A 26,879-nucleotide genomic window follows, 5' to 3' on the forward strand; every position below is an offset into this window, starting at 1 on the left:
TAAATACTATTGCCGGATTGTCAGGGTCCCTAGTCTTTGCAGGGTAGCACAGTGGTTAGCATTTTTGCTTCACAGCTCCAGGTTTGATTCCCGGCTTGAGTCACTGTCTGTGCGGAGTCTGCATGTTCTCCAGTGTCTGCATGGGTTTCCTCCGGGCGCTCCGGTTTCCTCCCACAGTCCAAAGATGTGCAGGAGAGGTGGACTGACCATGATAAATTGGCCCTACAGTCCAAAAAGATTAGATGGGGTTACTCGGCTACGGGGATAGGGTGGTGGTGTGAGCTTAGGTGGGGTGCTCTTTCCAAGGGCCGGTGCAGGCTCGATGGGCCGAATGGCCTCCTTCTGTACTAATTCTATGATTCTATCCAGTGCCTTCAGCCATTTATTCAAATCAAATGGAGTGAATTGAATTGGCTGAAGACTGACATCTGTGATGCTGGAGACCTGTGGAATAGGCGGAGGTGGACCATCCACTCAACACTTCTGGATGATATTTGTTGCAAATGCTTCAGCCTCGTCTTTTGGACAAATGTGCTGGCTCCTCCATCATTGAGAATTGGGGATATTTGTGCAGCCTCCTGCTTCAGTGAGTTGTTTAATTGTCCACTTCCAATCATGGCTGGATGCAGCAGGACTATCGAGCTCAGAAATGATCTGTTGGTTGTGGAGTTGCTTAGTTCTGTCTATTACCTGGTGCTTATGCTGATTGGCATACAAGTAGTCCAGTGATGTATTTCATACATATAATATAAAGCAGGAAACAGTAGATTTATTTCACTTTCTGGTCATGAGTAAGGAAAAAGAAAAAAAGTTTTTAAAAATGTTTAACGCTAATTTTCTTCTGAGGCTGCCTCCATCTCTCCAGAAACCGTCCTCAAACCCTCGTAGAGGTTCAGTGTCTAAGCTGAATATAAAGTACAGCAAGCTGAAAAATGAGGCAAACAATGCCCGAGTCAAGGTTAGAGGAAATAAAAGAGAATTCTATTCTTTTTAAACATGTAAATGGTAAAGATTGTCAAAGAAAGGGAGATGTGAATTAGGAATCGAAATGGAGATCCTCCTGTGGAAGCAGCTGGCATAGCTGAAGGACTGATGAAATACAGGCAGTCCTTGATTTTACTATGTTAGAGTTATAATGAACGGCATTTACAACTTTTAGACTTGACACCCCATTTCAACTTTGTAACCTCAGTCCCTATTTCACAACGCCACACCAGAACATTCACATGTGCGCACTGAAGTTCTACACCACTCACCTGTATGACTAGAGAGATACAGCGTCTTTATTGGGTTGGAAAGGAGTGTTTTATTCTGTTACATTTTTTGGCACAACCATCGCAATTTTCGTGCCATTTATACACTTTTGTATTTAATGCGTTCAGCCTCGCAGGATCTCAAGATCAAATAGGCAACTGACAGTGAATGATAGCTTCATTATATCTCACGCACTAACTGAGGAACTTGTGCTGAGGCATGCAAGCATCAACAGTCACCTCAGCGACTTGAGAGGCAAGAAGCGGAGAGCATTTAACAACAGCAGGTGTCACACGAATGATTCCCAGCCTTGGTTGAGAAACAAAACCCACAATTATACCACTGTTCGCATGAGAAAAGAAAAATCCAATTTACAACGTTCCAACTTACAACATGGTTTTACAACCAATTGCGACATAAATCCAAGGGCTGCCTCTACTTTGCAGCTGTCATCAACAAACAAATAAATAGATTCTGCCAATGTCACAGTAAAGGAGGATGGAATAGGGAAGTTGGAAAGGATAGAAATAAACAGTTGGCAGTTCTCAATGTTAAAATCAGAGTCCCGACAGGATAGATTCTCGGTTAGAGGAAAGAAAGAGTGGAAATTGTCGAAACTCCGGCCACGATCTTTCAATCTTCCTTGGATGTGGGAGCAGTGCCTTAGTGGATGACTGAAAAGTCAGTGATGGTGAAAATTTTAGAAACAATAATCCAGGACAGAAAAAAAATCAATTGGCACTTTCAAAATTAGACAGTAATTTGTTAAAGGCAAATCATGTTCAACTAATTTGATTGAGCACTTGGGGGTTGATGAGAGCAGAGCACTTGATGTCATTATAGGTAATTTCATAATGACTAGTTAGCAAAATTGAAACCAACAGGATTAAAAGTGTTAACAGCTGCATGGGTACTTAATCGACTACGGGACAGAAAGCAACGAGTAGTGAGGAGTTGTGATTTTTCAGACTGGAGAATATACAGTGGCATCATCCAGGGGTTAGCATTAGGACCACTGCTCTTTTTGATGTTCAACACCATGTTAAAGTCCAACAGGTTTGTTTCAAATCACTAGCTTTCGGAGCACTGCTCCTTCCTCAGGTGAACATTTCATCCGAGGAAAGAGCAGTGCTACGAAAGCTAGTGATTTGAAACAAACCTGTTGGATTTTAACCTGGTGGTGTAAGACTTCTTACTGTGCTCACCCCAGTCCAAAGCCGGTGTCTCCACTTTTTGATGTTGATTAACGTGCCTGCACTTACACATAATTTAAAAGTTTGCAGATGACAAAAAAAATTCCGAAATGTAGCAAAGAGGATGGTAACAGATTTCTAGATAATGTGGACAAACATGGTGAAACAGCAGATGAAAATTAGGAGCGGCACTATCAGTTAAATAGTACAATGTTATAACGGGTGCTGGAATAAGAGACCAGAGGTTGTGCATTCACACAAGTCTTTGAAAGCAGCACCTCATTCTGAGCAGGCAGTTTTTTTTTTTAAAAGAGCATATTTAATAAAGAGGAGTATCTAGATACATAGCAGATAAGAGCAGGAGGAGGCCTTTTGGCCCTTCATGCCTGCTCAGCCAGTCACCACGATCATGGCTGATCATCCAACTCAACAGTCGAATCGCCTTGATCCACTGTAATCCGCAACCGGTCCATGACAGACGTCATCTCTCTGACCCGACACTCATCCCGAGAGCATCTCGACAACAAGGACTCCTACATCAGACTCTTATTTATTGACTACAGCTCCGCCTTCAACACCATAATCCCAGCCAAGTTCATATCAAAGCTCCAAAATCTAGGACTTGGCTCATCATTCACAACTGAATCCTCGACGTTCTAACCCACAGACCACAATCAGTAAGAATAAACACTTTCTCCACAATAGTCCTCAATACCGGGGCCCTGCAAGGCTGGGTACTTAGCCCCCTACTATCCTCCCTATACACACACTGCTGCGTGGCAAAATTTTGTTCCAATTCCATCTACAAGTTTGCTGACGATACGACCATAGTGAGACTGATCTCTAATAACAAAGAGACAGAATACAGGAGGGAGATAGAGAACCTAGTGGAGTGGTGCAATGACAACAATCTATCCCTCAATGCCAGTAAAACTAAAGAACTGGTCATTGATTTCAGGAAGCAAAGTACTGTACACATCCTTGTCAGCATTAACTGGGCCAAGGTAGAGATGGTAAGCAGTTTCAAATTCCTAGTGGTTCACATCTCCAAAAATCTGTCCTTGTCCACCCACATCGATGCTGCCACCAAGAAAGCACAACAGCGCCTATACTTCCCCAGGAAACTAAGGAAATTCGGCATATCCACATTAAGTATTACCAACTTTTACAGATGCACCATAGAAAGCATCCTATTTGGCTGCATCACAGCCTGGTATGGCAACTGCTCAGCCCAAGACCACAAGAAACTGCAGAGTCGTGAACACCGCCCAGTCCATCACACAAACCTGCCTCCCATCCATTGACTCCATCTACACCTCCCGCTGCCCGGGGAAAGCGGGCAGCATAATCAAAGACCCCTCCCACCCGGCTTACTCACTCTTCTAACTTCTTCCATCGGGCAGGAAATACGAAAATCTGAGAACACGCACAAACAGACACAAAAACAGCTTCTTCCCCAGTTACCAGACTCCTAAACAAACCTCTTACGGACTGACCTCATTAACATTACACCCCTGTATGTTTTCCTTGATGCTGGTGTTTATGTCGTTACATTGTGTACCTTGTGTTGCCCTATTATGTATTTTCTTTTATTTCATTTTCTTTTCATGTACTTAATGATCTGTTGAGCTGCTCGCAGTAAACTAATTTTCACTGTGCCTTGGTACATGTGATAATAAACAAAATCCAAATCCAAATTATAATCCTGCTTTCTCCCCATAGCCTGGTAATCCCATTCTTCCCCAGTGCTATATCTAGCCACCTCTTGAATATATTCAATGTTTTAACATCAACTACCTCCTGTGGGAATGAATTCCACACGCTCACTCTTATGCGGGACCTTGTCAAACGCCTTCTGAAAGTCTAAATATACATCGACTGGCTCCCCCTTGTCAACTGTACTGGTTACATCTTGAAAGTATAAAAGCAAAGAAGTTACAAAACAAAGGTTAAGCCCTGGCTGCAGTATTGTGGCCAGCTTTTGGCACCAGGCTTTAGAAACGATGCAAGATACAATGGATATAGTTTAGAAACAGACTAGGAATGAAAGCCTTCAATTCAGAAAAAAAACCACACTACCGAAACTGGTGTTATTTTCCATATAGCAGAGAAGCTTGAGACGGAATGGATTGCTTTGATAGAGTGACTAAGGAGAAATGGTTTCCAGTGATAAAAAAAGTTAGACGGTTAGCAACCAAAGGGCACGGATTTAAGGCAATTGATAAAAGATACATGTCCACATGTGACATCATACAGCAAACATCTTTGAATGATCATATAATAAATGATTAAGATAAAATATTTGATGTTAAGAGTAAATAGATATTAATAAAAACGCAAGTTACTTAAATGTTTACATTTCTCTTGTATTTGAGCAGATGTGTTGACAATGATGTATCAAGTTCTTCCTCCCTTTGTGTCAAGAAAGAACCCAAACTTTTATAGTTTGACAATTAAGTTAATGAATCGAGAGGGCTCAATTTTTAACATATGTTCACAGTTTGAGATACAGTATCATTTATATTACTCCAACATCATATTACGCAACAGGGAGAAAACTGCACCATGAAGAAATGAGCACCTCAGTCGATATCCTCCTGCTGGATAAAATGGCTATACTGGTCTATTGTATTTCCCCATAACCCAGACTTGGTTTAAAATTATAGGTGTGGCCAGAAGAGAGCTTCACACTGCCATAAGAATCTTAGAATTTACAGTACAGAAGGAGGCCATTTGGCTCATCGTGCCTGCACCGGCCCTTGGAAAGAGCACCCTACTTAAGCCCCACAACTCCACCCTATCCCCATAACCCAGTAACCCCACCTAACCTTTTTGGACACTAAGGACAATTTATCATGGCCAATCCACCTACCCTGCACATCTTTGGACTGTGGGAGGAAACCGGAGCACCCGGAGGAAACCCATGCACACACGGGGAGAACGTGCAGACTTCACCTAGACTGTGATCCAAGCCGGGAATCGAATCTGGGACCCTGGAGCTGTGAAGCAACTGTGCTAACCATTGTGCTAGCGTGCTGCCCAAAGAAGTTATACCAGGCATCAGCCCGACCCAGACGTACACTTAAATTTTGGCTCAGAAAAACAACAGGCATTTTTCGCCACAGCCTCAAACTAACTTTAAAACGATTTGAATTAAAATTCCGCTCACATCTTCCCTCATGAATTACATAGAATTTACAGTACAGAAGGAGGCCATTCGGCCCATCGAGTCTGCACCGGCTCCTGGAAAGAGCACCCTACCCAAGGTTAACACCTCCACCCTATCCCCATAACCCAGTAACCCCACCCAACACTCAGGGCAATTTTGGACACTAAGGGCAATTTATCATGGCCATTCCACCTAACCTGCAAATCTTTAGACTGTGGGAGGAAACCGGAGCACCCGGAGGAAACCCACGCACACACGGGGAGGATGTGCAGACTCTGCACAGACAGTGACCCAAGCCGGGAATCGAACCTGGGATCCTGGAGCTGTTAAGCGATTGCGCTATCCACAATGCTACCGTGCTGCCCAAATTATATGCACAACGGAACCTGTAACAAATATTTTAATTGAGTACCGTAATAAAACACAAAACCTTGCATTAATTCATTTATTTTGTCTTCTCCCGGCTACAACAGTTCAATTGCACTTCCTTACCAAGGCTCATTAATGATCAAACCTCAAACACTGACTACATCCACATATGAGTGCATCAAAAATATATATATATTTTTTATAACATCATTACAGAGCTCAGGAACTGTGACCCGCAAGACTACAACATGAATGTTACTGCATGAAAATTAGATACAAATATGTATCTGCCCATGCAGAAATATCCAGGAATTTCACTGTGCCTCTCAACATACAAGAACATTATACACCTCTTTAAAATGCTTTAAAATAAATATTATCCTTTAAAGTAATATAGGTAAAGAGAGAAATGAATAAAATGTATATTGTGGTAAATCAGACAAATTAGACAAGAGATATTGGTAGAATGCAAGGAGATAATAAAAGTGACAGACAACCTAAACAAATGGAGGTACTCACTAACAATGAAGTACATACAAAGACACAGTCAGATGCACCTAGAGGCATGCAGAAAAGACCAACAGTGAGACAAATAATAGTACGACAGCATTACCACAGTGATGTATGGTCTGCTAAATACACGGAGTGAGCCAGGCACAGTGAAACATTAGCGAAAGACATGCAGAATTGAAGAAGGTGGCAAATGAGTGAAACATGGGCAAATGAGGAACGGAAAAGATAGCTCCAGCTCCGCCACTGTGTACTGTCAAAAGCTGTTTTATGTGGGCAACTGAACTGGATCAAATGAGCAGAAAGCAGCAAATGTGAAACAGTTCTTAAGAATGAATGTTCCTCTTCACTCCATGTTTCCATTCTTTTTTTTGTATTTTAGAGTACCCAATTCATTTTTTCCAATTTAGTGTGGCCAATCCACCTACCCTGCACATCTTAGATTTGCGAAACCCACGCAAACACGGGTGAAATGTGCAAATTCCACACGGAGTGACCCAGAGCCTAAATCGAACCTGGTGCCTCAGTGCCGAGAGGCAGCAGTGCTAACCACTACACCAACCTGCTGCCCCCATGATTCCATTGTTAATAATAACCATCTTTAGTCACAAGTAGGCTTACATTAACACTGCAATAAAGTTACTGTGAAAAACCCCTTGTTGCCACACTCTGGCGCTTGTTCCAGTACACAGAGGGAGGATTCAGAATGTCCAATGCACGTCTTTAGCAAACTTCATGACAGCTGAGTATGCAAGTACAGAGCTAGAAGATAATTTCTCAATGGATGGCAAATAGGTTCATAGAGCCGACTACAACCAACACAAACAAACTTTCTTCCAACAATACCCAAGTTGAGAAAATGCTCAGACAAAAAAATGTGTTTCATCTCTTAAGTGCACTGTTTTCAAGGTCAATTAAGGAGAAATCACACTGCTGCCAGGTCACCAGTGTCAATACTTTCCATAGCAAAGACATTGCGAGTTGAGAAAAGACCACGGTCGATCTAGTTCAGCTTCTACTCTCCTGGGAGTCACATCATACCCCTTTGCAGGAGCTGTTGCTTCATCACGGTGTGGCCACCTGGGTTGGCCACTTTCTCACACAAAATGGAAGAACGCAAAGATTGCAGGGTAAAATGGACATTGGCAAAGAAACCAGCAGTCTGCAGAATCCCCTGTATTCTAGCTGCCACAGAAACCCGACAGAATTGTAACTAACAAGCTGCGCATATTAATGAAGCGATTTACGGTGATTCCCAGGCACAATGGACACAACAGTTAAACATTCTATGGAAGGCCAGACATTCCGGCGCCAGTAGAGTCTAAGACAAAGGGCACCAATAATGTGTAAGGAATCGGCCGGTGATCGAGGGACAGCCCCGTTATTGGGGAAATTCAAATCAATTGATTGGGAAGAGACCCAATCGATTGCAGGTTTATAGAGGGTCCGCCCTGAAGGATGCAAAGCCCCTGGGACCTATAAAAGTCAGGATCCAGAACTGATTCGCCCTCTTAGCCAGCCTCTCCTTGACCAGCTCTCTTGACCAGCTTCTCTTAGCCGGCCCTCCCAGCAGAACATCTTAGCAGCTCTCGAAGAACCTTGAGAAGGAGAGGCCTGGCCAACAGCAGCCGCCATCAAGTAAGTGTCATACAACGCACGCTACGAGAGTAGACACTCCTGACCCATTTAGTCCACACCGACTGGAAGCCTGCGGATCCAGGACAAAGCAAGAGGCCGTTGTTCCCTGATCCGGCAGTTCCCTTATTCCAGATAAGTATTGGCCTGTTAGTGGTAGGATTAGCCTAGTCTTGTAGTTTTATATGCACAATTAGTAGATAACTGTATTATAATAAACATGTCTTGTTTGAACTTACTAACTGGTGTATTGAGTTATTGGTCTGAACTTGAACTTGAAACTTGTGGCGGTATCTTAACGATACCTGGCGACTCTAGAGCTAAGGAACGAAACAGAGCCAAATTGAGTGTAAAGCACACTCACCCAGAACGAGCAACAATGGCAATCAACCTCTCCCAGCAAGTCTGCAGCAGACTCTGATACGACGCGAGGGAAAACCCCAGCGGTGATATATTTTATTAAAACTGAAAAATATATACAAAACCAAACGGTACAACACTAATTTTGTGTTAGAGAAACAAGGTACCCTCCCCTCAGTACCAACGTGCGGGGAGGGGGAGGTAGGATACTCCGATTATTAAACCAGTTCATAAGAAAGTTGTACAAAAAACAAAAGGTACAAGCATTAAACTTTGCGCTGGAGAGACCAGACACCCTCACCTCTGTACCAACAGATGGGAAAGGAATGTTGTGTGTGTGTGTGGTGTGTGTGTGTGTGTGTGGGGGGGGGGGGGGGGGGGGGGGGGGGGGGGGGGAAAGAGAGTGGTAAGGGGGAGGTGGGGAGGGAGTCGGGGTGTTGGTGGAGGGGGGCCCAAAAGGACACTGCCTGAACTATCTACAGAGGCAGACAATCGAAAAACCTTTAAGTGTTTTCAAACCCATGGAACCAAAGTCATCAATACTCCCAATCCTGGCAAGTCGTCAACTTAATTGGCGAGAATTTTCTGTCGAAGGTTTTCACAATTCAAAGGGTGCTTTTGTGGCATTAGGTTCATTTTACATTATAAAAGGCCCGAGGAAACTATGGCATAAGAGAGTTACATCACACCATACTTATGTTTTCAGCACTGTTCTGCCAAAACCCTCAGAGACCATGTATGCATGATCCATGGATACAGCAATTCTGCCGAGCAAAGGCTTTAGAATTTGCTAATTTCTAAGATAAAAGCCACCTTTTTCCACTTAAATCAAAAAATAATGGTAAAAAGTGCTGGAAAAACTCAAGCCGATCTGTCAGCATAAGAACATTAGCGCTCTCCGCCCAATATGACTCTACTTCAGAAGACTGGACGACAATTCTCTCTCCACAGGCCTGAGATTTCCCAGCATTTTCATTTTTTCAGGTCCGCAGTATTTTGTTTTTATTGAAAAATAATGACACAGATGACGTATTTAAATTCACAAAGTAATGGTGAAAAGCAAAATAAAATCTTTGCGCTTCCGTAATATTTTCTTAGATATAACCCAAATTTCATCACTACAGTGTTAAATTTAGTAGCTTGTGGATGCACGGTGTTGGGCAAGTGCCTACATGCCACTGATGAAGTTAGGTGAGGTCCAGAAATTCATTCAGACCAGTTTTCACATCACAAGCGGCTGGCACATTTACTATGCGTGTCAGAAACATGAAGGCCCGAGACTCATTTGAAATCGTGCACCTCCTTGGGCATGGCGAGGAAACTCAGCTGTTTATCCAGGATGAATCTGAGCCATACAAGACACCAGCAGTAGGTCTCAGCCATCTTAGAGATAGGATTGAAATTAATGGGCAAATCCAAGAAGCAACAGCCTGCAATACTGCTATGCAGCTGACAGAAGGATGCCTGCTTCGCCTGGCTCCACATTACAGTAAGTTAAGAAAATAAAAGTTTCACTGTTGGTCTCCAGCAGTCCCTTTGAAGACCGTTCATTGTGACAGAATGAACCGCTAAAACTCAGGAGCTGACAAATTTTGGAAAGTGATAAACCGGCACTAGCTCCAATATTGGAAAGGACTAAGCGCTGGTCAGGAGGGCCATAAATATTATCTGAACAAATATGGTGTCAGACATTTTACAAGCAGCCTCAGAATACACAGGATATAGTCTGCAAAATCGTAGCTTCTTGGCCAGTCGAAACCAGTCGGAAAGAAAAATCCAACTGTGGGTCACCATGCTCAATATTGTTTATCCATTTACGCGAGTCATATGCACACATCTCATTCTGTAAGCCACTGATACATCATTGCTTCAAAGCAACGATTGGTTCAGATATCACCAAAGAACCAATATAAATCTTGTATCAATAACTATTGCCAAATAGACATAGACATAGAATTTACAGTGCAGAAGGAGGCCATTCGGCCCATCGAGTCTGCACCGGCTTCTGGAAAGAGCACCCTACCCAAGGTTAACACCTCCACCCTACCCCCATAACCCCATAACCCACTGAGGGCAATTTATCATGGCCAATCCACCTAACCTGCACATCTTTGGACTGTGGGAGGAAACCGGAGTACCCGGAGGAAACACACGCACACACGGGGAGGATGTGCAGACTCCGCACAGACAGTGACCCAAGCCGGAATCGAACCTGGGACCCTGGAGCTGTGAAGCGATTGTGCTATCCACAATGCTACCGTGCTGCCCTGAAATAGGAGTTGAAATTAGAGGTTAGTGCACACAACATTGAAAGAAATTACAGTTATTTTTAAAGAATGGTCTTCAGATATTTTAATTTTATAGTTTAGCATTAATTTTGCAGTAGCATAGCTACTCCTATCATTTTAACAATTTTATAACTTCAATATTTAAGGATCCAAGTTTTGTGGTGGATGAACCAAGTGCATTAAAAAATATAGATGCATGCAGAGAATGAACTTTGCAAGGAAGTAGCAGCAACCTATCATATTTATTGACTTCTTCCTCATTCGCAGAGTATGTATTATTTGAGGGCTACTCAGCTGATATCAACACGTTTCCAGTTCAGAGATTATGTATTGCTGTTTACTCATCTGGTATTTAAGTTTTTCAAAAATTCACTTAAAATGGGCAAAATAAGTGAAAATTAAATATCTATTACAATATAGGCTTTTGTTCTCAGCTTTTTTTTCCACTAAAGTCATCCATGTGGGAGAATACGGTGAAGACACTTCCACCCAGATCTTTCTCTTAACCTGTTTGAGGCAAAGATATGAAAACTGCACTGTATGTGCTGTCAGCAGAATGAAGATCTCAAAGTACAGTCAGTAAACTCCCTTATTCATAGAATGTTGGGGCTGAAAACACACAATTAAAAGTTGTATAAATGGAAACATCCACGGATAAATGTATTAATAATAACGTCTCACTTGTGCCATATCATGTCCTAAGTTAACATTTCAAATGAATTATTAATTTCTAATCAGATTAATGTAGAATCATAGATATTCAAAGAGACTGGTTTTGCAATCGGATAACAATGGACAGGTGCACTATTGACGTTGCATCATTTCATTTACTGGAACATTTCTAAACTATGTTCAAACAATTGCCACTCAATTTTGTCCACTTTGACACCACCACCTCTCTTCAGCCATATTTTGCAACTCTGAGAAATTACTGTAGTATGCATAGAATCCCTGCAGTGCAGCTGGAGGCCATTCAGCCCATCAAGTCTTCACCGATCCCCCGGGTCACACCAATGCCTTGTATATTTGGTATCTACTCAGTAATCTAAGGGTAACTTGATTCTAATTCTCAGATCAGCAGTGGCAATCAGAAATATTGAAAGTTAACTAAACCGCATGAAGCACTGGTGCATTTAATTTACTCTGCTTTGGCCAGAAGTATTGGGGTTGTGCAAGTAAAACCTAGTTAGCCCCTAAATCAGGTGGGATACTCATTGCAGATAAGCTTCTTCCCCACCAAGGAATGGCAACACAGGGGCACTTTGTACATGGACATTTATTACGGCCTGCCTTCCAAACAAGCAACAGTGAGAACATAGGTGACAAACAATTTACACTTCTAGTATGGATCATTAATGTGATACTCATATCAGCAGTAAAACATGTGCAAGTTTGACATACGGGGAGCATTTTACCAGATACATTGACTGTTAGTCAAGAACATAGGCGAAGATAGTTCATCATATACAAGGTAAACGCTCAAATCAGCTATTCCAAGACTCCCAACTACCATTATCACAAATCCTTTAGAACCCTAGGCAACTAAATATTCATGAAAAATTTGAAATCACCATTCTTTTCTGATCAACTTTGGTCAATAAAACACAAAACCTGTACCTACCGCCAAGAAGAGTTCATCTTTTGTTTTTATTGGTTGGGGTTTTTTCTTATCTCCTGGTTCCTGGTCATCATCGTCTCCATCTGACATTACCACCGCTGATGGTGCGGAAGATGATGATGATGATGTGGAATCTGAATCACTGTGTGCATCAAAACGTACATTCATCGCATTAAAAACTATATAAACGTACACAAAACAACAAGAATTTTTCTATGCTACCTGGCTTTGTTATAAAATACAATAAAACTAAATAACTGTAATCAATATAGTAATCAGTTGAAGTGGTTCATTGTTCTGTGTTCAGTGGTAAACAAAAGCAAGTCATTGAAGAAAAATCAAGCAACTCAACTATAATTTGGCACTATAAAGAGCATGCATATCAGTATGCAGAGTAAAACAAAATCAGGCTTCCAGACAAATATAAAGTTGCATTTCCTACCACAATAAAAAGCTACATTACTGAACAAGACGTCTATCCTCACGCTGCCTCCGCCCAAAAGAACTGAAGATTATATGGTTGAAAAGGACAGCATATATATTTGTAGTGTCTCCTCGAGTTAAAAGGCTCAGTGCGACAAGTTAGATTTGTGCTCAGGTACAGGAATGCTGGACAGCACGATAGTGCAGTGGTTAGCACGGCTACCTCGTGCTGCTGAAGACCTGGGTTCGATCCCGGCCCTAGGTCACTGTCTGTGTGGAGTTTGCACATTCTCCCAGTCTGTGTGGGTCTCACCCCCATAACCTAAAGATGTGCAGGCAAGGTGGATTAGCCACGCTAAATTGCCCCTTAATTGGAAAAAAAGATTTGGGTGCTCTAAATTTATTTTTATTTTTTTTTTTAAAAAGGTACAGGAATTTTGGTCATTTTGGCATTAGGCATTTCAATACAAGACATTTCGACATAAGCCAGAAACGTAGCCCTCCTTAGAGTGTGGGCTTTTAAAAAATTGACCCTCAGTGCATCCACTGTGATACCTCACAAACAGGCCCATCTGGCTTAAGGATATCAGTTCAGGGGCTACATCCTGTTAGCTTTAAACTGATGCAAATTGACATTATTTTAAAACACAAGAGTTAAGCACAATGCTGAAAAGAACCAAAAGCACATCTTTGGACTATGGAAGGAAACCGGAGCACCCGGAAGAAACCCATGCAGACACTGAGAGAAAGTACAAACTCCACACAGTCACTCAAGGCCGGGATTGAACCCGGGTCCCTAGCGCTGTGAGGCAGCAGTGCTAATCATCATGCCACCCCAAAGCAAGGAAAAAAGGAGAAAAATCAATAAACTTCACCATCCTCGCCAATTGTTGTTCGAACTCCAAACGGTTATCACTACAGTGCATCCACGAATGGTTCAGGAGTGCAGAAGAGCATTTCAGGAGCAGCACTAGACATAGCTATAAAAAAAAGAGGTGCCTACCTGGTGAAGCTTTAGTACATGCATACTAAACAGCAGAAGCAGTGTGTGATAAACAGAGCGAAGCAATCCCAGAATCAACAGACCAGAAAGCTCTGCAATCCTGCCACTTCCAGTTGTGAATGGTGATGGAGAGGAGGAAGCTCACAAGTATCTCCACCCTCAGAACTGTGTGCAGTTTTGATAACCTTATTTAAGGAAGGATGCGAATGCATCGGAGGTGATTCAGAGGAGGTAGACTGGATTCAAAGAACAAAGAAAATTACAGCACAGGAACAGGCCCTTCGGCCTTCCCAGCCTGCGCCGATCCAGATCCTTTATCTAAACCTGTCTCCTATTTTAAAGAACAAAGAAAATCACACTGCAAATTCTATGATGTATGATTGCTGCTTGGAATAAGCGGGTGGTCGACGAGAAAAGGTTGGACAGGCTGGGCTTGCTTCCACTGGAATTCAGAAGTGTGAAAGGTGACTTGATTGAAGCATACAAGATCCTAAATGGTCTCGACAAGGTGGTCATGAAAAGGATGCTTCCTCTTGTGGGTGAATCCAGAGTTAGGGGACACTTTTTTTTAAATTGGGGGTTTCCTTTTTAAGACAGATCTGGGGAGTTATTTTTCCCTCTGAGGGTGCAACTTTAGAACTCTGTCGCCGAAAGCAATGGAGATGGGATCACTGAATATTTTTCAGGCAAAGGTAGATTATCGGGGTAGGTGGAAATTTGGAATTAGAAACAGAATCTTAATGTTGGAGCAGGCTCAAGGAATCAAATGGTCTACTGCTCCTGTTTTGTATGTTGGATGTGATCACTTCAACGCAAAAGATAAGGCAGAAGCATTTACAACAATCTTCAGCGAGAAATGCTTAGTGGATCCATCATAGCATCCACCAGAGATCCCAGCATCAATTACATCTCATGACGAGACAAAATTAAAAAGTATTTTTCCTCATCTCAGTCCTGAATAATTTACCTTTCATTCTGAAATTGAGCCCTGTTGTTTTAGATCCCCGAGCCAGAGAAACCAACCTATCAGTATTCACCTTTGTCAAGTCTTTCATAATTTTCAACGTTTCAATCAGATCGCCTCCAGAGAACATAGACCCAGCTTACTTAGCCGCACATCATTGGACAATCCTCCCATTCCAGGGACTCTTGGCTGTACTGCCTCCAATTCAAGTATTCATTACAAATAAATCTCCATCATTTGGTCGACAGCAGAACCAAATCCGAAGTGGAGAGGGGCCGGCGGGTGAAGACAAGGTGTTTGGTGAAATGGGTGTAGCGGTGGTGGTGGGACCACATGCAACCCGTGCTATTATCTATTTTCTCAAGTGTAAGTGTTCAGTATCATCAGTATAACCACAATTACAGACTGAAGCACAGCAAATTAAGAAACATTGCCCCATTAAATGTTCAAGTATGAGTCTACAGGTTATACAGTATTACAGCAATCATTAACATCCTAAAATGCGTTGTAAACATAGAATGTGCAACATTTTTCCATCTGTTCAGTGCACTTAGAGTGAACAAGACGTGTCACTCCCTACCCTCCGTAATAGATCCTGCTCAAAGACTTATCTGCCAAACACGGAATTGAAAGAACTTGGCTTTCCTTTGCATCAAATTGAAATAATCACCTTTTGACACTTGTCATTTCCTTACAAAAAAAACTGAATTATCAACAGGCACAACATCTTTCCCTCTCCTCAATGAAATCCAAAGCTCACTATGAGCAGCTGCCACCAACTGTTAAACTATATACCCTGGCTTCTAATACACAAATCCTTCTGGATAACTCCATTTCAGCCCCCCAGTATTTCACAGTATAAAACGAATGGCACACAAGAGCAGCTAATCGTTGTACATTGTATACATTTCACAACAATTGAGCAGCCAGAAATATTGGCCATGATCTAATGGCCCTGTTGACCATGGGCACAAATCCCAGACTGGTCACCAAATCTCCCGAGACCAAAGACAGGATTTGTGATGATGAGATCTCCCACTGACCTCCCCAATCCGCTGGTGACGTGATCAGGTTCACACCCAGGAATGCTGTGAGCATGATTACATAAATTAACAATGCATTAGCAGACTTGACACCACTGCTTCTGCCCTCATGGAAACTGTCCACGCAGCCGGCCTGACAGTACACTGGCACGAATCACTATTGAACTTCAAAAACAAAAACCAGTTGAGATGACCAGAGGTAGGTATAGACACCAGGTGCCGAGGGACATGTGGATGGGAGGGGTACTCCCTCAGAGGAGCTCCATGGGGGTGGGGTGGGTCTCCCTTCTGCATATGAGCTCATGACGCCTGGAGGAGGGGTGGGGGCGAATCCCCATGTCCATGGACAGTGCCTTGTTTTTAAATTCAGAGATCAGGTGCCATTTAAAAATGCCGCCCCGACTCAGGATTCCAGGCGTTTCATAGAATTTACAGTGCAGAAGGAGGCCATTCGGCCCATCGAGTCTGCACCGGCTCCTGGAAAGAGCACTCCACCCAAGGTAACACCTCCACCCTATCCCCATAACCCAGTAACCCCACCCAACACTAAGGGCAATTTTGGACACTAAGGGCAATTTATCATGGCCAATCCACCTAACCTGCACATCTTTAGACTGTGGGAGGAAACCGAAGCACCCGGAGGAAACCCACACACACACGGGGAGGATGTGCAGACTCCGCAGAGACAGTGACCCAAGCCGGAATCGAACCTGGGACCCTGGAGCTGTGAAGCGATTGTGCTATCCACAATGCTACCGTGCTTGGGTGTCTTAGGCCCTGCCCCTCTAGCTGACTGTGATTATAATAATAACAAATTGTATTATTGTCACAAGTAAGCTTACATTAACACTGCAACGAAGTTACTGTGAAAATCACTTCACCGTTGAAATTTCAGAGTGCTGTTCATTATGCCGAGAAAAGACGGCTATGATGCCTGCAATCTTCTCGCCGGTTTTCTCACCTGAGCCAACACTGTGCATTGAGGAGGATTCTGGCCATTAAGTTGTAACAACAAGATCTCAAAATGAGATTTCCCGCCGACCCCCCACTCGGCCCAGTGCTGTAATCAGCTTCACGCCCAGTTTGAGTAGGAGTGTGAAATTTCCCCAAATTACAGATCAGATGAATGGATTTCAAAAGCTTAGGTCAGAAATCTGAACTTCAATAAGATAATATTTCAAATCGACTGCCAGATGAGGCAAATGAAAATGAGTTTCTGAAAACTTGGTGTTTTAAAAAATTAATATCTCTAATGGAGCAAAGAATTTTCTTAACATTCCTATACCATCAGCACTTACAGTTCCTCACTTGGAAAAGGTGCATCAATCTTCTGTAGCAATATTTTGGTTTAAGCCAGAACAATTACACTGCACGGTAATGTCCTAATAAGCCTGTAATTAACACCTTATAATATCATTGGCATTACAATGTTCAGTTGATTTACTCAATTTCTTACTCAAACCACCAAATTGATTCTTAATTTGTGTGTCTGAGTGTCGAGACGTCGTGCATCTCTTCAGAATTTGTCCACTAAATCTGAACTATAAATTTTAAACCAGCATCAAAACCAACTCCTGTCACTGATAGATTTTACAGGGCCTTAGGCAATAGTCAAAAATCAATATTTAATTATGACATCTGACAAACTACTGATAGAAGTACCTGTAGTGCATAACTGGCATATTGGAAACGGGGTCAGTATTCATAGAGGAAATCATACTTTTTAAAAGTTTATTCATGGGATGTGGACCACGTCAGAAAGGTGAGCATTTATTCCCCATTAATTGCCCTCAAGGTGGTGGTGAGCTACCTTTTTGGACCAATGCTGGCCATGTGGTGTGGGTGCACCTGCACTGCGAATACAGAGGGAGTTTCAAGTTTTATACCCAGGGACAAGTGAAGGAACGGCCATATAGTGCCAAGTCAGGAAGACGCAAGACATTGAAGGGAACTTACAAGTGGTGGTGTTCCCAAGCAGCTTGCCTCTGTTCTTCTAGTGTGATGTTCCCAAGTATCTGATGCCCTTGTGATGCTAGATGGTAGTGGATTTGGGAGGTGCAGCCAAAGGAACCTTTGCAAGTTCCTGCAGTGCATCTTGTAGATGGTACAAATAGCTGCCACTACTCGTCAGTGGTAGAGGGATTGAATGTCTATGGAAGGAGTCGCATTGAGCTTCTTGAGTGTTGTTGGAGCTGCACTCATCCAGGTAAGTATTCCGTTACCCTCCTGAGTGTGCCTTGTAGCTAGTGGACAGGCTTTCGGGAGTCAGGAGGTGAGTTACTCACTGCAGGATTCCTATTTGAGAAGTATCTCTAAGGATTTGATCCAGTTTTGTTTAATTTACGGTTGCCGGTTGTTGGTGAGACATTGCTGAAACTCAGTAGAAAAGCAAGTTTAAAACTTGTTAGGTGCAAATAAGAATTGTTTTATTGAAGTTCATTGGTTACAACTTGAAAATGATTTAAAAGGTAGTTTGTAGACAATTTGATTTTCTTCAAAGAATCACAGGAATTATCTTACTTCTACACTAGCCTTTGACCTGCCCTGGTAGCCACAGTATTTATATGGCTAGTCCAGTTCTGGTAACCTCCAGGATGTTGATATTGGGCATTCAGCAATTGTAAAGCTATTGAATGCAAGGGGCAATGGTTAGATCCCCTCTTGTTGGAAATTGTCATGGCCTGGCACTTGCGTGGCATGAATGTTACTGCCACATATCAGCCAAAGCCTGGATATTGTCCAGGGTGTGCTGCATTTGGACATTGATTAACATCAGCTTCTGGATTACTCATCCAGTAAAATAACCAGTCACTGTGCCCGACAGTAAAATTACAGAACTATTGGCGTGGTCTTAAAAGATGGCAGGTTTAGACAACTGCAGACATAATTGTAGTATTTACCTGTAGCCACGGCTCTGCTTTCCCACTTTTCAATTCTTTGTGTCACCCTCACCCTCTTGCCCTTTGATTCCAGGCTGTTATTTTAATCTTTCTCTATATGCTTTTAATTTTTGAGAGTTGTCCACTGATATAATTTTTTAAACCTTTTCTATGAGCCATATTTATGATGCAGGTCAAGTTGCCACTTGTACCAACAATCTTTTCCATTCATAAAGTTTTGGTTTTACACTATTTTGCTAGATTGGCGACATATTGAACCCCAACCAGTTTATTTCCAGATGCTCAGACAGTTCACCAATAAATTTCCTATGTTACTAAACTAATGGGAAATTGAGGGATTTATGTTCAATTCCATCTTTCAAGACTTGATTCAGAAAACATAGCAGCTTGCAGGAAAGTGGGTTGTCTGAAGGTGTGGCTTGGGAGCAACTCAAGCAGGTTGACTGATGGTTGCAATTACTTCCAATGGAGCGTGCTCAGCGACAACAAGCCTCAAGCCACAGGGCCAAGGGTGGAGAGGTTGGGGGCTGCAGTCGAATGTGAAACTTGAGAACATTCAAGAAGCTGAAAGCAGGGCAGATCCAGTGTGTGTAGAAAATTCTTAGGCTTAAAGAATGATTGATTACGACGGCATGTGTTCCTTGCCTGTGGGTCAGTCTATCTCCAGAGCAGTCCATCTATTGAATGGGTAAGCAGTCTCCTGTTTAACCCTGGTTTTCCCTTTATTTTGGCACCCAGACAAAACTTCGTCTGCACCTATAAGATGGACCTTTGATTTTTTTTCAAAAAAGAATCCAACAGGATGTACTCTGACATCGGTGATGACTCATCTTGATGGACTTGGCTGTCGGCCAATGAGCTATTGACTTTACCTGGATCTCGGCTGGTCATCTGTGCTGATTGTTAGTGGCTGTTCTGGAATGTTTCTTTTGTCTGTGAGACCATTTCCTAGTTAGTTTTTGTTTGAATTCAGAGTCGAATGTCTCTCTCCCAAAAAGGGTGGAACTCTTTCAAACACCTCAGCTGCGGCTCACTCCAGGTAAACAGAATAATTAGCTGCTCCTCTCTAGACAGCCCAAGAGTGTTTAATGCCTGAAGACAGAGCTGGAGGGAACTTTGTGGATTTCTCTTCCTGTAAGATTACCAAACCTCTCCAAGATCTCTTGGAAGTGGATTCCTTGATACTCCGTTTATCTCAGACAAGCTTTGGTGACGTTTAAGAATTAAAGAGGTTATTCTTTCAAGTCAAGACCCAGATTAATAAGAGTTACAGTGGCTCTGATAGGAAATCCCAGAGTCTGGGAATTCAGAACGAATGTTCCAGCCAGAAGATCCTTGTTAGCCATTCAATCGGTGGTTCGCAATCACTCCGCATCCAGGAAGGACAGTCAGTTAAAAAAACAATCTAAACATCTGCAGCGAGGACACACATCTACCATTTTACAATAATCCTCTGTTATTTTCCTCTCCCCCTAGATGTGTTTGTCTTTTGCGTATTTAGGTAGAGGGTGAAACAGTAAAAGGGGGGGGGGGGGGGGGAGAAAGAGTAGTAGATTAGCTGGCAATTATTCTATTGTGATTATTGCATGTCTCATCTCTTTTGTTGTTATAATTAAACAGTCGTGTTTCACTTACAAATCTGGTGCCTGCACGTCTTTCAAGCAGTAAAGGGCCAAAGATCTTGGAAACTTTATACAAATTATTGGTTTATTCACTTGAGTTGGGACTCCAGGGTCTATGGGGCTGGAATTGATTGTGCACAAATATCTTCATGCTTCCATGTGCAGTGGAGGGAAAAATTAGCTATGTGATGGCTCCAAACAATTTAAACAAGATATTTGATTACATTTCCAAGCTTGGGTTAGGCTCCTTATTATATAGGCAGGCAGGGAGTTATAGCCGAGCATGATTCTGCAGTCCAAACAAAGTTCGATTGAAATATATGGCTCCCCAATGGCTTAAAGTTTCTTCCATCAGTAACTGAGTCCTGCACAGTTGGAAAGCCCTAGGTCCAGTCTGTAGCTTGTGCACAGTACCTGATTTGACCAGTGCCAGCATTAAGAATGTCACAAAGCTCTCCACATACTTGGACTGAAGTGAGAAAACTTGCTCCTTACTGCAAGTATGGAGAGGACCAGGCGCCATTGAGAGATTAGCACACTGGGCTAAATCGCTGGCTTTGAAAGCAGACCAAGCAGGCCAGCAGCACGGTTCGATTCCCGTAACAGCCTCCCCGAACAGGCGCTGGAATGTGGCGACTAGGGGCTTTTCACAGTAACTTCATTTGAAGCCTACTCGTGGCAATAAGCGATTTTCATTTTCATTTATTTTATTCAATTTGGAGAGTGGCACAAACAACAGCCAGTTTGTACCAGCAGCAGCAAATGCTCAGAAGTCCTTGAGGGCTTGTGATCTGCAGGAGCTGATTCATAAAGGTGAAAACAGCAACAGAGAGAAAACTGGAATCAACTTTTGAATCACACATTTGAAGAAAGGTATCCATTTTGTTGATTTGCTGCATTCGTGTACAGATTGTGAACTGTTTTGTAACCTTTATTTGTAGGCTGTGTCATCAAAGCAGACAGAACAGCAAACAAAAAAAAAACAAAGTCTGGCACTGCTAGCTGTTCAAGCATTGTTGTAACGTAGGAGATAAAAAAGCAAGCTGCTTTGGGGTGTTGTGAGGTTATAAATTGCACTATATAATTTAATTTACTGTAGTTGGTGTTTACTTACAGAAAGTTGCCATCAAATATGAAATATGCTTTCAAGCCTCAAAATGGGGTCACAGAGGGAAAACGATTTGGAAACACTGGTCTATATTATATCAACCCTGCTCATAATCTTCAGGTCACCTCTCAGCCTTCTTTGGAAAATGGGAAAAGATGCTAGTCCGCTCAAACTTTTTGATAGCAGAACTAAAAGAATACATCCATCATCCTAACAACGCTTTTGCATCTTTTCCAGTGCCACCACACCAGTTTTTTTAATATGGAATACTGTGGGCAGTCTGGTCTCAAAGTCTACTCGTGAATTTTCACATATAACCTTTCTGCTTTTCAACTCTATCCCTTGAGACATGAAGACACATCGTTTTTGTTTTATTTTCAAATCACCTTGTTAACCAGTGTGTCACGACAGTTATTGTGCATCGAAGCCCCAGATCCTTCCGCTTCTCTACTCTTCTCTATGGCGCCAGTCGGGGGCCGCTCTACGCAAACCCAGCGCCGATTCTCGGCCCGGGATGGGCCAAGCGACCGTTACAAAAAACCCGAGTGTCGCCGGCGCCGTTCTAATCTGCTCTCAGCCGGCGGGACCTTGGCGTGGAAGGATCCGGGGGCGGCCTGTGGGGGGGACCTCCATTGTGGCCTGGCCCGCGATCGGGGCCCACCGATTGGTGGGTCGGCCTCTCGGGCTGGGGGCCTCCTTTCTTCCACACCAGCCCCTTTAGCCCTACACCATGTTGCGTCGGGGCCGGCGTGGAGAAGGGAGCCACTGTGCATGCATGGACCGCTCCAGTGCCATGCTGGCCTCCTGTGGGGGCCAGAATTGCTGATCCTGAGGCCATGTTGACGGCGTCAAGAAACGCAACGGCGTTCCCGACGGCGTCAACACTTAGCATCAGAATCAGAGAATCCCGCACTCTTTTTTTCCTTCTTAATCAATCCCTTGGTCCAACTTTGCACAATTCCAAACTGCACCCAATCTTCAGGTCTGCTGTTTCTTTCTGGCCAATTTGTATGCCTCTTCCTTGGATCTTTTATTACTATCTCTAATTTACCTTGCAAACTATGGTTTGGCCACTTTTCCCATTTTACTCTTGTGCCAGACAGGAATAAACAATTATTGCCGTTCACCCATGTGAGTGTTTGCCATTGCCTATCCACTGGGATCAGTTTAAATAATGTTTCCCAATCCATCATAGTCAACTCACGCTTCATACCATCGTACTTCCTTTATTTAGATTCAGGACCCGATGTCACTCCCCATCTTGATGAAGAATTCTATCATATTATTGTTGCTTATCCGCAAGGGGCCTCAAAGAACTTGAAATACCCAGTTTGGGATGGCCTGCTTCCCTGAAGGTTCCTCAACATTCTGGTTCAGAGAACCATCCCGTATACACTCTCAGAATTCCTCCTCTACGGTATTGCAACTAAATTAATTTGCTCAATCTATATGCAGATTAAAATCATCCATAATTACAGATGTCCCCTTAGCACATTTCTCCAATTTCCTGTTCATTGTCATTCCCACACATTTCCAATACAATGTGGGGGTCTACATACAACCCCCACTAATGTTTTTTGCCCCATTAATGTTTATCCGCTCCCCCATACAGATTCCACATTGTCAGAGCTAATACCCTTCCTCGCTACACTTTTCCTCACTGTTACATTAATTTCCTCTTTATCCAGCAATGCAACCCCACCACATTTTCCTTTTTGTCTATCCTTCCCAACAATGCAATACCCCTCGATCTTCAGTTCCCCTCCCATGTCAACAAAGAACAAAAAGAACAAAGAAAAGTACATGACAGGAACAGGCCCTTCGGCCCTCCACACCTGCGCCGACCACGCTGCCCGTCTAAACTACAATCTTCTACACTTCCGGGGTCCGTATCCCTCTATTCCCATCCTATTCATGTATTTGTCAAGATGCCCCTTAAACGTCACTATCGTCCCCGCTTCCACCACCTACTCCGGCAGCGAGTTCCAGGCACCCACTACCCTCTGTGTAAAAACTTGCCTCGTACATCTACTCTAAAGCTTGTCCCTCGCACCTTAAACCTATGCCCCCTAGTAATTGACCCCTCGACCCTGGGAAAAAAGTCTCTGACTATCCACTCTGTCTATGCCCCTCAGAATTTTGTAGACCTCTATCAGGTCACCCCTCAACCTCCAGTGAGAACAAACCGAGTTTATTCAACCTCTCCTCATAGTTAATGCCCTCCATACCAGGCGACATCCTGGTAAATCTCTTCTGCATCCTCTCGAAAGCCTCACCCTGCAACCATGTCTCCGTAATTCTGACTATATCATACCCTTTTTCAAGGGTAGATTGGAGAAGCTGGGGCTATTCTCAGAGTAGGAGATGACATTTGATAGAGGTATACAGGATTATGGCACGTTTATGGTGGACAAAGAAAAGTAATTCCAATTAGCGTATGGTAAAAGTAAAGTCGCCACAGTCTAAGGTGACCATAGGCTGATTTCCCCTTTGAGGAGTAGAACTGACGTGGTGATTTAACCTGAGGCTCACTGCACATCAGGAGAGGGACACGGTTGAGGAGGAAGGGGAGAGCCTTCATGAATTGAATCACGCTGCTGGCCTTACTCTGCATCACAAAGCAGCTGTACCGCAAATTGAGCTAAACCAGCACCCTAGTTTATGGTATGAGGGGTAGGTACAGATTTTGGGCAAAAGGCGCATGTGAAACGCAATATTAACCTGCACTCATTGCTAGCAAGGGTGTTCGAAAGAATGGCTTCAAAAATATAATTAGATGATTTCCGGTGGCGGTCATGCGCGGGTAGGTCACGTTTTCGGCAGCTCCCGCCGCTAATGGACCAACGGGCCCGTTCAAGGAGCTTTGATGGCCCCTTTTTCGGCAAAAATCGGCAGGCAAACGGCGCTAGATGGCTCCCCAAAGTAGTTTATGGAGGGGACCAGGAGCAGGACGGCAAAACAAACGAGCAACGAAAAGCAGCAAGAACGGGCACGGGAACAGAAAATGGCGGCCGACTCGGATCAGGCAGCGTGGACCCAGTGGTCGCGGGAACAGCAGAAGTTCCTTAGAAGTTGCTTTGCCGACCTGAAAACGGAGATGCTGGCTCCAATAAAGGCTTCAATGGAGAAAATGCTTGTGACCCAGAAAATGCAGGAGAAGGCGATCAAGGAGATTGAGGAAAAAAAGTCTTGGATAATGAGGACGAGATACTGGGCCTGGCCGTCAGGGTGGAGGCACACAACGCCCTACATAGGAGGTGGCAGGAGAGGCTGGAAGACCTTGAAAACAGGTCCAGGAGTCAGAACCTGTGCATTCTGGGCCTACCTGAGGGTGCAGAGGGGTTGGACCCGAGCGCATTTGCGACCATGTTACTGGGCACCCTGATGGGGCCAGGAGCATCCTTTGGCCTCTGGAACTGGATGGGGCCCACAGAGTCATTGCAAGGAGGCCCAAAACAAACGAACTGCCGAGAGCCATGGTGGTACGGTTCCACCGCTTCTCGGATAAGGAACGAGTTTTGGGGTGAGCTAAAAAGGAACGGAGCACCAGGTGCAAGAACAGCATAATCCGCATCTACCAGGATCTGGGAGCAGAACTGGCCAAGAGGCGCACTGGATTCAACCGGGCTAAGGCAGCTCTCCACATCAAAGGGGTGATGTTCGGGCTGCTGCATCCGGCGAGGCTGTGGGTCACGTATCAGGATTGCCACCATTACTTTGATGCATTGGATTTGCTTCTTGGGGTGGAGAGAGGCCAGCCTCCACTATGGAGAATAGATGTGGGGCTGCTGGCAGACAACGAGGTTTGTGGGCGGCTAAGGAGGAACATTAAAAACTATCTGGAAACTAATGATACAGGGGAGGAAGCGGCGTCCACGGTGTGAGAGGCCCTGAAGGCAGTTATCAGAGGGGAGTTGATCTCTATCAGATCCCATAGAGAGAAGAAAGAAAGAGCGGAGAGAGAAAGGCTAGTTGAGGAGATACTCAAGAGTAGACAGGAGATACGTGGAGACCCCCGTGACGGGGCTACTGAAAGAGCGCTGGAGGCTGCAGCCGGAATTCGACCTGCTGACCACGGGGAAGGCGGTGGCACAGCCGAGGAAGGCCAAAGGGGCTGTCTCCAAGTACAGGGAGAAAGCGAGTAGAATGCTGGCGCACCAACTTTGCAAGAGGGAGGCGGCCAAGGAAATTGGGGAAATACAGGATGAGGGGGGCAACACGGTCATAGACCCAGAGGGGGTGAACAAAGTTTTTAGGGCGTTCTATGGTAAATTGTATGGGTCAGAGTCCCCGCTGGGAGGGGAGGGGTGAAGCAATTCATGGACCAACTGAGGTTGCCAAAGGTGGAAGAGGATCTGGTGGAGGGACTGGAGGCCCCCATAGACCTGGAGGAGATGGTAAAGGGGATAGGGAACAGACAGTCGGGCAAGGCCCCGGGGCCGGATGGCTACCCTGTAGAATTCTACAAGGAATTTTCGGAACTGCTGTGCCCACTCCTACTAAGGACCTTTAATGAGGCCAAAGAGAGGCCGCTTCCGCTGAAGATGGTCAAGAAGAGCTTCCGGTACCTAGGGATACAGGTGGCTCGAAAGTGGGATGCCTTTCATAAGCTTGATCTATCTCGGCTGGTAGAGCAGATAGAGGGGGACTTCAAAAGGTGGGTCATGCTCCCGCTATCTTTAGCGGGGAGGGTGCAGACCATTAAGATGACGGTTCTCCCCAGATTCTTGTTCGTCTTTCAGTGCCTTTCCATCTTCATCCCCAAGTCTTTCTTTAAGTGGGTGAACAAGATCATCTCGGGATTCGGCTGGGTAAACAAGACCCCGTGTAGGCACCTGAGGTGGCCACGTCCCGATTCCAAAATGGATACTCGCAAAGAGTGCAGGGAAAAATGGACAGCACGAGAGAAACAAGCAGGTGCAAGGTTTCCTTTGTATTAGGACTTGCAGAACCCAGACAGAACTTAAACCAATATCCATTAGCATAGTAATGAGCTATCTCCGGGGACAAAAAGAAACATTGAAACAATCGAGACCAGGACAGACTTCCCGGCCCCAGTGGAAGCTAAAACAAAGGTAGGCCAACGGTTACATAGGCCGCCTCTAACTGCTCCCACTCTAACAGTCCGGTGGTGGTGGCGGCATTAAAGATCCGGGGTCAGTGGAGAAGGCACAGGGGGGTGGAGCGTGCCTCGGTCTGGACCCCGATACGCAACAATCACAGATTTGTCCCGGGAAAGGTAGAAGGAGGGTTTCAAAGCTAGCATAGGGCAGGCATTAAAAGGATGGGGAACCTGTTCATAGACGGGACCTTTCCCAGCCTGAAACGCTGGAGGAGAAATTCAGTTTGCCCCTGGAAATGCTTTCAGATACCTTCAGGTGCGCGCCTTTCTGAAAAAACAGGTGGTGTCATTGCTACCC

General features: G+C 44.1%; 1 protein-coding gene across 1 annotated transcript in view; it reads right to left on the minus strand.

Moving 5' to 3' along the window:
- The window catches only part of naf1 (nuclear assembly factor 1 homolog (S. cerevisiae)), a 282,623-nt gene that overhangs the window by 234,814 nt on the left and 20,930 nt on the right, over positions 1-26,879 (minus strand). The window contains exon 3 of the mRNA XM_038791891.1: positions 12,400-12,538. Within this exon, the coding sequence (XP_038647819.1) occupies positions 12,400-12,538 (139 nt within the window). The remainder of the gene's footprint in view (positions 1-12,399; positions 12,539-26,879) is intronic.

This window comes from Scyliorhinus canicula, chromosome 3 (genome assembly GCF_902713615.1).
Source record: "Scyliorhinus canicula chromosome 3, sScyCan1.1, whole genome shotgun sequence".
NCBI classification, from domain to species: domain Eukaryota; kingdom Metazoa; phylum Chordata; class Chondrichthyes; order Carcharhiniformes; family Scyliorhinidae; genus Scyliorhinus; species Scyliorhinus canicula.